This window comes from Pungitius pungitius, chromosome 6 (genome assembly GCF_949316345.1).
Source record: "Pungitius pungitius chromosome 6, fPunPun2.1, whole genome shotgun sequence".
In the NCBI taxonomy this organism is placed as follows: Eukaryota; Metazoa; Chordata; class Actinopteri; order Perciformes; family Gasterosteidae; genus Pungitius; species Pungitius pungitius.
The window spans coordinates 21473524-21485795 of NC_084905.1; the positions used below are offsets into that span (position 1 = coordinate 21473524).

Sequence of the window (12272 nt, forward strand, 5' to 3'; positions counted from 1 at the left end):
TCCATTGCGTTTATCAACCTAACTTGTTTGGATTTTCTTTTTAAACATTTTCCCACAAAAATATTTAGATTTATTTTTTTCCTCAATCATTTTTTACTTTTTTCCATATTTTTCCATGTAACATATTTTGACCTCATTTTCAAAACATTTTTAGAACTGATATTTCTTTTTTTCTAAATATTTTTCGACATGACATTCGGAATTTGTTTCAAAACAATGCTTGACCTAATATATTTTTTTACCTTTTTCCACAGCCCCTTTTCTGGCATAACTTAATTAGACTTATTTTCCAATACTTTTTTTAACCTCCATAATCATTTTTGACCAAATACTTTTGTTTTGTCAAATATTTTACAACGTAATATATTTTTACTTAATATTAATCGTTTTATTAACCTAATATTTCTTCACATTTTGCTAAACTTTTTTGACCTTTTATTTTGACATTTTCTACATAATATTATTTGACATTTTTCGAAATGACATATTTTGGAAAAAAAATTCAAAACCTGTCAAATCTAAATTATCAAGACTTTTATTTCAGAATATTTCATGACATCAATTTTTTTCATTTTTACCAAAACATTTTCCAACATATTTTTTCTTTTACAAAATATTTTTTAACCTAGTTTTTTCTTTTCCCATGGTAGTCATTGACTTAACAGATTTTTTTCCAATTATTTTCTTACTAATTTTTCTGTTTTAAAAACTTCAATATAATTCTTTAATATTTTTTAATACATTTTTTGACTTTACATATTCAGACTTTGTTTCAACATTTTTAAAATTAATATTTTACTTTTATCCACAGCATTTTTCCTACATTCTGATGTTACACACAAAGGGGGGGGGGGCTGCCTGTCGCCACGGCACTGGGGCTCTACTGCTGATTGATGGCGACCTGCATCCGGGGGTGATGGATGATGGCGGAGAGGGGACGAGGTCATGGTGGACATGAGTTTGTACTGATAAGAAGTTCACCCACCCCCCTCCACCGGGGACAGTGTCCGGGCATGCCCCCCCCGTATTGAAAGGTCATGAACCTGTGATCGATAAGGAAGAGCAAAGGGGGCAGATATTAAACTGACAGACACACACTATTGTACTTTCTTTGTAAAGTCTTTGTGTAGACTTTACAACAATGTCACATCTTCCTCACTCAGCGTTGTCCTAGTTATTGTGAAATGTCGTCAATATGCAAAAAATATTTTAATTTACAACAATGGTGTGCTTACATCATGAATACATGAATACTATACTTTTCTTACTAAAACGTCTCCATTTCTTTTATGCAGCTGCAGTAGAGTATGTTGATGAACCAGTTGGTATATATTTAGCATTCTGTAGTTATTGGTTTGTATTGATCGGCTGATCGGCAGATCTCAGATCAGATCAGTGTTTGGATCAGTGTGACAGCATTTTAATCCCCATGAAACACCGTTTCACACGTCAACATTGGGAGCATGCCTCGCGCTGACAGCCGGAGCGCCATTCCATCACCGCCAAACTATCGCTTACAGTCCAGTGACATTTCATTTTTCATGGCCTATCCCCCCGCCCCTCATCCCCCTTCACGTAGCGACAGCGCGGCATTCTGGGTTGTCCAAGGCGCGCCCCGTACGTCGCCGGTGACGGGTCATTTATTTCTCTTCTAAAACTCTGACAGCAGGAAGGCGAACAAACACATTCCCACAAAGGAGACTTTCCTCAGAAATGTCCTCCGGGGGTGGAGGGGGGGGGGGGGCAAACAACGCGTTTAATTTAACATTTAATAGGTTGTCATAACATGGCAGACGGTCCGTGGGAGTGATTGAAGAAACCATTACCCCCCCCCCACACACACACACTGTGGTGGTGTGTGGGGGGGGGGAACTCATGAATGCTAAGTGTGTCTTTGAATGTAACAGCAGCGACTCACACCTGCAGCAAGATTAACTGTCACCAGTCTGAATGCATTAGGCTGTGCTGCTTTTCAAAATAAAAGACACATACACATGTCTGTATTTTATATTCAGCTCAGTCAGTCATTCGTTATTATTCAGGGTCCTATCCTTCTAGATCACATTCTTACACGCAATATCATTATAGAACAAGTTATAAAACATATTCTGTTCTGTTTATTAACTCAAATACAGACCGAGTGCAGGTTTTTAAAAAACTATATGAGAATATCTTATTCTTGGGCTTTACCGCAAGCTCATTCGGGCTACTTTAAGTCCCAGAGTTCCTCTAATGTTCCTTAGCCTTTTCTAGTCTGTAGAAAAGAGTTTGTTCTACTCAGTGTGATTGACAGCAGAGATGATCAGAGGAGCAGAGTTTGTACCATTATCATTTAGTCTTGGACTAAAGAACGGGTAGAGTTTCTCAGTGAAGCAGCAGCCAGTAAAGGAGTAGATCAGAGCTGCAGCATCAACGTCATAAAAGGAGACCAGACCCTCCTCATAATCCACAAACACCCCCACCTTCTCAGGCCGGGACCCCAGAGGGAGACGGACTGGAGGGTCATCAAGAGCAAAGTACTCAATCTCATTCCTCAACCACATCGTCCAGTAACCATTCTGAGGAGACAGTGAGATGTTTCCCTTCCTGTTGATGGACTCTCCCACGACTCCTAACGCCCAGCCAGTCTTCCCTTTAACCTGAACCTCGTAGTAAAATCTACCTGAAGATAAACTCTGCTTTCCTAAGACAATAACATGAAAATTAAACCTCTCTGGATTGTCTGGGAGATTCTTCTTTACATCTCCATGTTTAACTTGTTTTCCATCATCAGAGAGGATGAGGTAAGGATTTGCTGTATCAGGATCGAGTGTCACATCCACTGCAGACTGCTGGACTCTCTTCAGCTCCAGCAGCTTCTTCATCTCTTTACTGAGCTTCTCCTCCAGCAGCTTCTTCATCTGTTTACGGAGCTTCTTCTCCAGCTGGTTCACAGCTCTCACGACAGTCCCCTCATATGAAGGTGGACTGACTCTGACTCCTGTCCAGTCCTTGGTGGGTGGAGCAGTGTTCAGGGTCCCGAAGCTCTGGAGGAGGTGGAGGTGGTCTTCAGAGCGTGAGAGCTGCTCCACCTCAGTGCTTCTCTTCTTCAGCTCAGAGATCTCCTGTTCCAGCTCTTTGATGAAGCCTTCAGCCTCTTTCTGTGTCTTTCTCTGCTTCTCTTTTATGGTGTCCATGAGCTCCACCTGGCTTCTCTCAACAGACTCCTTCAGAGCGCTGAAGACCAGGACACCTTCTACTACCTCTCTGTCTGCTTGTACCTCGCTGAGCTTCACTGAATGTTTGATCTCCTGAATCATCAGTCGTCTCTTCTGGATCATCTGCTGGACTTCAGCCTCAGTCTTCCCCAGCTCGGCCTTCTTTCCTTCATATTCTTCTCTCAGAGGAACAACATCATGGTTCTTGTGGTCTAAAACAGTGCAGAGCTTGCAGACACACATCTGGTCGGCCTTACAGAACAGCTCCAGCAGTTTATTGTGCTTCGTACACATCCTGCCTTCAAGGTTCTTCACTGGGTCCATCAGCTGATGTCTCTTCAGACCTGACATAGTCAGATGAGGCTCCAGGTGAGCCTCACAGTAGGAGACCAGACACACCAGGCAGGACTTGAGGGCCTTCACTTTGGTTCCAGTGCAGACGTCACAGGGAACTTCTCCTGGTTGGGCAGCTTGTTGCTCTGAGCTGCTGCTGCTGGCTTTCTGTTGAGCTGACAGTCTGAACTGAGCAGCCATCTCAGAGATGAACGTGTTGACCTGCAGCTCAGGTCTGGTGTAGAAGACCTTTTTACAGTTGGGACAGTTAGGTGGGACATTAACGTCCCAGTGGTGAGTGATGCAGGCTTTACAGAAGTTGTGTCCACATGGTGTGGTGACTGGATGAGTGAACACATCCAGACAGATGGAGCACAGGAACTGATCTTCAGTCAGAAGACAGCTGGCAGCAGACATATTGACGCTCTGAGGAGGAAGTGTGGAGAAAAAACAATGTTGATTGTTTGTTTAATAAAATCAAACTATGATTTGTAGAATAAATATAGTCATTCTGATATATGTTATTTAATTTCTCTTCTCGCGATATGATATGAATACACTGGCGTCTATCAAAATAGTATCAAAACAAATATGCTTCTAAATGTCATTTTCCTGATTTGGCTTTTAATTTGAATATGTGATATACGAGAGACAAAGCCTCCTCTGCCAGTTTTTCTTCCAACTCTCTTTCTCCAGCCTTCACCCCCCCCCCCCCCCCCCCCGTCACGTCCTCCTCCACCTCCTCAGTCCCAATTACAAACCACACCCCTGGTCCCGCAGAGCCAGAGTCCAGACCTTGTGTCTGCATTTCTATGTGTATTCCTGAGATAGACAGGGGGGCCCGTGGACCGGGGACTTTGTGGGGACAAAATGATTGGAGCAGGGAGGAGGCCTTCAAACGGCCGGATGATGTTCGGGTGGAGGAGAGGACAAGCGGAGGATGGTCGAATCCCCTTTCAAATGACAACAAGTCAGATACAAACAAACACAAACACACAGCCATAGCCTTGCTGTACAAGGGCGGAGCCAACAGGGCAGTCCAAAGGTTATTGCTCCTCTCCTCGAATAACTCAAGCAAAGTCAACACTTGAATGAAAGGAATTCTAAGTGCAAATATGTATCTGGGATATAATTAGATTATGCACTTTACTCAACTACAAGGTCATAAAGATTGCCTATTCGGTTTGGCTTTTGATTAAGAAGAATAAGGTTTTGACGTGAGGAACGTAAGGAGCCTCCAGCAGCTCTTCATCCAGCTCATCAAGCTAGCGTTAGCTCGCTAACAACAGCAGTAAAGCAGTTAGCAAGACTAAACACACTTGCACATCTACTGTGGGTTATACGGTAGTTAATGTTATGCCTGTAAAGCAGTGATCACTGCTTGCGGTTGCGGACCCATTTTTAATGGGTCCCGGGCCTTTGCCTGGGAAAATAAAAAATTGAATTAAGTGTCTTTTTGCCAGCTTGTCGTCCATGTCCCAGCAGCGTGTGCCAGGTTGGGTCAAACCATTCTGATATGGGGGAGACATTGGGTTTTTAGGATAGTTAAACATCCTGAATATAAAATATAAAATTCAGCTTATGGTCTTGATTTTGAATACATTTGAGAAGTTGAGAATGTTCCTCGATTTGGGTCACCGCTTGTCATTAAGGGGTGATGGTGGATCCCGGAGCCAGACCAGTTGAGAACCACTGCTGTAAAGGGAGACACACAGTAATCCATTAAACTAAGAAGCCTCTAAGTCAGGGGTCCCCAAACCTGTTCCTGTGAGGGCCAGATAACTTTTCCCTTCTCTGGAGGGGGCCGGGGTCAGAAAAAGTGTGACGATTGCAGTGGGTGCCTAAATGTAAACATTTATTGTTTTCCAGAAAGCCACATCTAACCAAATAATAATAACCCAAATGTGGAGGCGGGCCGTATCCGGCTCCACCGGTTTGGAGACCACTGCTATAATGCATTCATTTACAAATGCCATTTTAGAAATTTAGGGTATATTGGGACATCAGGTAATTTGGGACAGCATAAGGAAAAAGTATTTTACTTCTGCCTTGAACAGGCTATGGTAAAGTTAGGTGCTAATACTTATGAAGCATATAACTAAAGCCACATGACATAACGTAGGTGACATCACACAGGGGTGTGTGGTTAGCATCAAACAGGAAGCAACCCCTACAAAAAATGTCCCAATATACCTGAATCCACCCTAGAACTTGGTAATTTTTTTGCTCTATTTAGTGTTGTATACATTTACTTAACTTGCACTACAATGATGGTAATACTTTAATGAATAAGCTTCGATGTGGGGGTGTGTACGATAAAACAAATCCTGTTAAATTGTCAGATTTTTTATGAATGAATATGTTCAAAGAGCAACCTGTACTTTCTGAAGTATTTTTACAATATGAATTTGCAGTTCTGTTTTAGAATAAAGGCTTTAAAAAAAAAATCTGATTCATCGATTAATCAAAAAAATAATCGACCGATTAATCGCTTATCAAAATAATTGTTAGTTGCAGCCCCAGTTGGTGCGATATAAGAATAAAATAGGATGAAGAAAAATAAGATAAAATATACAAGCAAAAACTGAATCAATATAAATGGATAAAATGTAGGAAGATGAGCCAGTTGCCTGGAGGGGATTGAACTACTGCAGATACCTGACTCCTCCGAGGCGTGGCTGGCCAACCAGGGAGGGGAGTACAATAAGGTCACCTAGCCTACCAGGGGAACCAGTGAAGAACCCAAGTGGAAGCCACTAGGGTCACTTTTAGAGTGGACTAATAACACCCGGGGGTTTAGTAAGGGTCAGTAGAAAAGAGATCAGTGGTGGATCTGCAACACAGGGATTGGTGAGAAATGGTGCCACCTAGACCACCAGTCAAGGTTGTTCAAGGGGATCCTGGCCTGGACTCCGCTTCACCACCAGCTGTGATCTCTCTCGATACCGCCAACCTCCCACCACACCACACCAGAATTAAAGAGAACTTTTACTCCTTTGGACGTTGCTTGGCGCATGTGTGTCAACTGAGAATTTTTCTAACACCCTTTGACCCAAATGCTCCATTCCGGAAAAATGTTGCACAGTGGTTTGTCACCATGGAAACATATGGACATACATACGTGTTTTAACACTTATCTTATCAGTTTAATTGTTTTAATATTTGCTTGTATATTTTTATCTTATCTTATTTAACTTTATCTTATTCTTATATTGCACTAATTCACTAAGTCAAGTTCCTCTATGTAGCAATGAATGGCTTCTGATTCTGATTCTTCAGGTACACAGATATAGTGACGAATCGTGGATGATCGTCCTGTAATACATTGAGTATTACAGACTAAGCTGGTGGAGGTGGATCACTCGCTTTTACATGAAATAGTAGAATTCATCAGATTTGTGATTTACTGTTATACACGTAGTTTGTTTCATTGCAGCATCTGATGGACCAGAGCAAAATAAAAATTAATTTGAATAAAGATCTTTAGTGTCAGCATCAGTCTCAGAGTCATCGCTGAGTGGAACTTCCTGTCTGGGTGGAGCTAGCTGAGGTCTGAATTCTAACAAAGAAACAGGTGTGTGAGTTAGCTTAAGCTAACGCTAGCTGTGACTGTGTTCCGTCTCACTTTAACTATCCAGAGTTCAGTCTCTGTGGTTTGGTTTCTCTGATGTTTTATCTAAAAGACACATTTCTACGGCTTAATGTTCTTTATGTGATAAAAGCAGACGTCCAACAGTCAGATTGTGGTGTGAACTAAACGTGGAGCAGATGTTTAGTTCATGTATCTAGTCTTTGTAGAGCAGCGTACTCACCAGAGTTTGTCACAGATCCTGTTGTGTTGTTGATGAGAAGCTGCTGGATTCAGTTGTTTCTTTGGAGAGAAACAGAGAGGCTCGTCTGGACTAAAGCTCTGCTTCACTCACAACTACTTTACTTTACCTTCAGTGTGACCTTTGAGTCCTCCTCCTCTCAGGGAGGGAGGTGGAGGAAGTATTCAGCTCCTCCTCTGAAGTAAAAGTACTGATATCATGTTTGTAGCGTCTCGGGCCCTGTGAGGACCTTCTCTCTCTCTCTCTAAAAAGCTTTGTGATCATGTGTTTCCAGCTGATCCTAAAGGCTTTTTGAAAAGTTTATTTATATGAGGTGAGAATATTTATCATATAAAAACTATATTCGCTCTGTGAAACTTTCCAGGCGATTTAAACCTCAACAGATAGAAGACAATAATAATCTGAATTCTATCAAGGATTTAGAGATACTTTATTCCTCGGCTGTCTCTGAGGACACAAACCACCACTTATATAACTACAAATTGTGTTTAATTTATCTTACCGTTATTGATCTAATTTTATACCTTTTAACTAATAACACACAAATTGCAATTCTAACACTGATGATCATTATCACACATTCTAATTTCCACCACTAGGTGTGCTCTTCTGTTAAATTAGCAAGATGAAACACACGCTTGTGACACTTAAACAAGTTGTTACACTAATAATTAACAGGTTTAACACTAATAATTGTACATTTATAAAATTACACAGCAGAATTGCATCCTGGGTACAGCTCGCTCAGTAATATTTGTTCACTATCACAACAAGAAGAAACTCTGTTCGTACATGAAAACACGGAAAAGAGCGACGCAGGAGGAACAACGAGGGACCAGATATGCAGCAACACAACTTGGGCCCAAGAGAGGAGCTGCGTCTGTTTGGAGGGTTTCTGGTTTTGAAAAATCCCACATAAATTAGATCAGAAAACAATTTGATTGAATGTGTTTAATCAAAAATAAATACAGTGAAATACTGTGATACTGTCAGAATGTTACAAAATACCATATATTCATTTTTGGCCATACGGCCGAGCCCTGATCAACATCAGATACAATTTGATACCAAAATGAATAAACACTTTGTTTCATTTACCCCTAAAAACATACCAGACAGAGATGTTAAATCACCTGAATACGTTACACAATCCAGTTTAGCTATAAATTAGATAGTTTTACTGGATCGTTCATGTCAGGGTGTCCTAACCAGGACAGTTTTTAGCTACCTAGAAAACTATTGATAAAAATGATTGTGTAATGTATTCAGGTGATTTAAGGGTGTTAAAGTAAGCGTAAAGTATTGAGTCATTGAACCCCTTCCTGTACTTTGAGGATTTGTGTATTATTTATGATTCTTCTATATATTATTATGTAACAAATACTCAGTCAATGAGCTTAAGATACTTATATTTTCTCTCAAGGACGTTATCCACTAATTTCCACAACACAGTCTCTGGGCCGGACTCTCTGAATATATATATATATATATGTATATATTCAGGGGGGGGTGTTCTTTCTGCGAGGGGGGGTGAAGGCGGCTTCTCTTTCCCGCGGTGGAACGTGTCGCCTCATCGCTGCTAATGTCGTGTCACAGTTAATGTTCGCAGCGGTCTGCTGTAATTTAGCGGCGGGGGGGGGGGGGGGGGGGGTACGGGGGGTGGAGGTTACTGTCGGAGCCTTCCCACAATCCACTGCTCCACAGAACCCAACAATTGAATCTATATTAACTTATATTCCCATCGTCCTCCACCGCTTCCTGTTTGGAATCGGTTAACCTTTCTGGTTGGTGGGGGGCGTGTAAGGGGGGTGGGGGGGGGCGTGCCGCGGCGGGGTCCTGCTCTGCAGATTAGCTGCTGACGCATTTATCAAGCGATGACAAATGAGCTGTCCTTCCAGATGCCTGATTACTTGACCTTTTATTCCAAAGGAGCTGGGCGGCTGGCAGGTTTTGGTTGGGGGGGGGGTCGGGTGGAGCTAAGTGGTGCCAGTCCGGTATTCGGCAGCTCGTTGTGAGGGGGGGGGGCGCCTGGATGCAACGCCTCGCCGCCCGGCGTGAACACGAATTAAGAAAGCAGTTATTGAGATTGGCCGCCGCTGAGACTAATTGAAAATTCTCCTTTCACCGAGAAACCGGCGGCGACGCGGCACATCGGTTTCTATTTGAGGCTGATGAGTATCGCACATTAAAGCCTGGGGGGGGGGGGGTCCTTTCAGAGGCCTCTGATTTGAGACCATTACATGAGTGGGACCGCGTCGCCTCCTCAATGCGGCAACTCTTCTTTTCTTATTTCCTCCAGCCGGGCAGCAGATTGTTCTTTAATGCTCTGATTGTGTGTGTGTGTGTGTGTGTGTGTGTGTGTGTGTGTGTGTGTGTGTGTGTGTGTCATTTGATCAGCTGATGAGGAGCAAACACGTCACATGTCACTAGTTTGGAATCTTCATCGTTTGTATTTTGTAACCATAAAAACGAACCTGAACGATGTGATGAAAGTTGCTCTTTAGATGTGAAGATGGAGGCTGGGTACCTTCATAAAACTTTAGGAATTTAATCGGGACATTTACATTAAAGAAGGAAACTTTCCAAACTGCGAGGTTTGACAGATCATTTGGAGAGAAAACGACATGATTGATTTTAGATGAAACTTGTTGCATTTAAATGCAGGAATTAACGTTTCCTCTCGTCTACGCTTTCCTTCCTCATCTGGCAATAAAACTTTCCAATTTGATCGCCAACCGACTTGAGCAACCGTCTTCACTTTGAGCGGATGGAGTATTTTTATGATCCCGGGGGTGGGGGGGGTTTCCAGAGAGTGAGGTCAGGAATCCACCGGGGCCCCCCGGGGGGCCCCCGGAGCCTCAGGCTCGTCTCCGCAGCAGATGATGCGATCAGCGGGGCGTGAAATGACCGCGGTGATTGCTCCGAGGCCACGAGATCTCCAGCCCGTCCACAGCCCTGTCGGCCCTCTAATGGACCCCCCCCCCCCCCCCCCCCCACCACCACCCTCCATCACACTGTTAAAGGTGCAGTCAGCCAAAGGAAAGGAGTTTCTTGGGTGTTCCAGCTCTCGTGTCTATCAGATAATGTGCATATGCATTGTAAGAAAAAAGCCTCAGAGTGGGCGTGTCTGTGTTTGATTGACAGCCCCTGGCAGTCATACAACCAAGTCGGCATGTTGTTGTTGGTGTAAACGTATTAAAGACCAAAGACCTTTGCAGGCACAATGACACGTGCATTATTCATGCGTTTAGATGGAAAGCGGAGGTGTCTGTCGGTGTGTGAAGATATCAAGACACCAGAAGATGAGAACATTGGGATTTACAGAGCAGACGTTGGGGACTATTTTCGGCGGCGTATGAATCCACACGTGGTGCTCCGGTGAGTTTTGGTGCAGCAGGACGGCGTTTTGTGGGATTGGGTCAGAATGAAGGGATGTCGGGCAGCACTGAGCTCTGGGAGAGAAGGTATCAGGCCCACGGGACTCATTGCATAATAATTATGTTGAGTTCTCAATTAGAGATTTTCTCAAAACCTCATTCATGACCTCGGCCACATCTTGATAGCATCGTGGTAATTTGTTCTTCTATTATGCTTTTAAATCTGCACCAGGATTAAACCAGGATTAAGTTTTGATCAAGTCAACCTCGGTGTGACACCGGACAGCAAGTTGTACATCGGCTTATTTGATGAAATCACACTTTGTTTCTTGTTCTTCAAAGTTTGTTTCGTTATGGTTGAAATGCACTTATTGTAAGTCGCTTTGGATAAAAGCATCAGCTAAATGACGTGTGATGTGATGTGACGTAACCAACCTTTTTTCGACTACTAGCTGAAGTGACACACAATGGGACTTTAAACCGAACCGAGGGGTCCAGATGTGGAGGCCCATGGACGCCATCGCCAGGCCGGCAGGACCAGCTTCATCCAATCACGTCTGACGCCTCGGGGCAAAGAGCAGGTTTTTTATTTCGCGCCGCCTTTCCTCCTTCCCTCCTCCCTCCTTTCCTCCTTCCCTCCTCCCTCCTTCCCTCCTCCCTCCTTTCCTCCTTCCCTCCTCCCTCCTTCCCTCCGACGGCCGGTTCAGGAAATCATCTCCTTTTTCTTTCAATCCTCTCGCCGCGTGGCTCCTCGGGCGCACGGAGGGTGACCATCACCATCAGCGGCGGAGCACCGCAAGGACAATGAGATGGGGGGGGGCTTTGGGGGGGTCGGCTGATTTTCATTAAGATGGACTCTGGAGCGCTTGTCTTGTTAGCGGGTCGTTAGGCTCCGGGAGGCCGACAGATGGGCTGAACAGGAAGCAGGGGAGCAGGAAGGAGGTAATTGCGCCGGGGAGCGACCACTCGGGTGGCCCGCTCCGCCACGCGCCTCCTTGATTGGTTAATTAGCGCGTTGTCAATCAGCCCCCCCCCCCCCCCCCCCCCCTTTCCGGCGGCTCGCTCTCACAGCACTTAAAAAGGTGAGAGAGTGTTTCTAATGAAGCCTGGAAGCTTCCCGCTCGCTGCGACTCGAGCCGAACGAGCAGCACACAAAGGAGTTTGGGTCCAGGGATTTTATTGGATATTTAACAGAAGAGGGCTTTCATTTGTGTATTTTGTTGTAGTACAAACGTGGTACAATAAGTCGACAACGTAATTAGCGTGACTACGCCACGTGTTAATAATCACGAGGACGCACGCCGCGACACAAACAACCGCGAGCGCTCTGTCGACGGTCCCCACGACGTCAGAGTGTGAACGAAGCTGGCGTCCCCACAAAGCACAAGTGAGGACGCGTCTCTTATTGAACAGTTATTTGACTTCCTGTTAGTTGTGTGAACTTCTGTCTCTCGGATCATGTGGAGGCCTCAGAGGGAAGATTTCAGCCCCAAGTATTCTGTTTATAATATAAAAAACGTACCTTCTTGGTTTAT

General features: G+C 44.0%; 1 protein-coding gene across 1 annotated transcript; it reads right to left on the bottom strand.

The window, feature by feature from the left end:
* Nucleotides 1-1831: 1831 nt before the first annotated feature.
* On the bottom strand, nucleotides 1832-7475 carry LOC119196659 (zinc finger protein RFP-like). Its single transcript, XM_062563191.1, has 2 exons — nucleotides 7343-7475; nucleotides 1832-3956 (listed from the first exon to the last, which is right to left on the bottom strand). The coding sequence occupies exon 2, from the start codon at nucleotides 3945-3947 to the stop codon at nucleotides 2274-2276; it is 1674 nt and encodes a 557-aa protein (XP_062419175.1). The 5' UTR covers nucleotides 3948-3956; nucleotides 7343-7475; the 3' UTR covers nucleotides 1832-2273.
* Between the last annotated feature and the right edge of the window lie 4797 nt (nucleotides 7476-12272).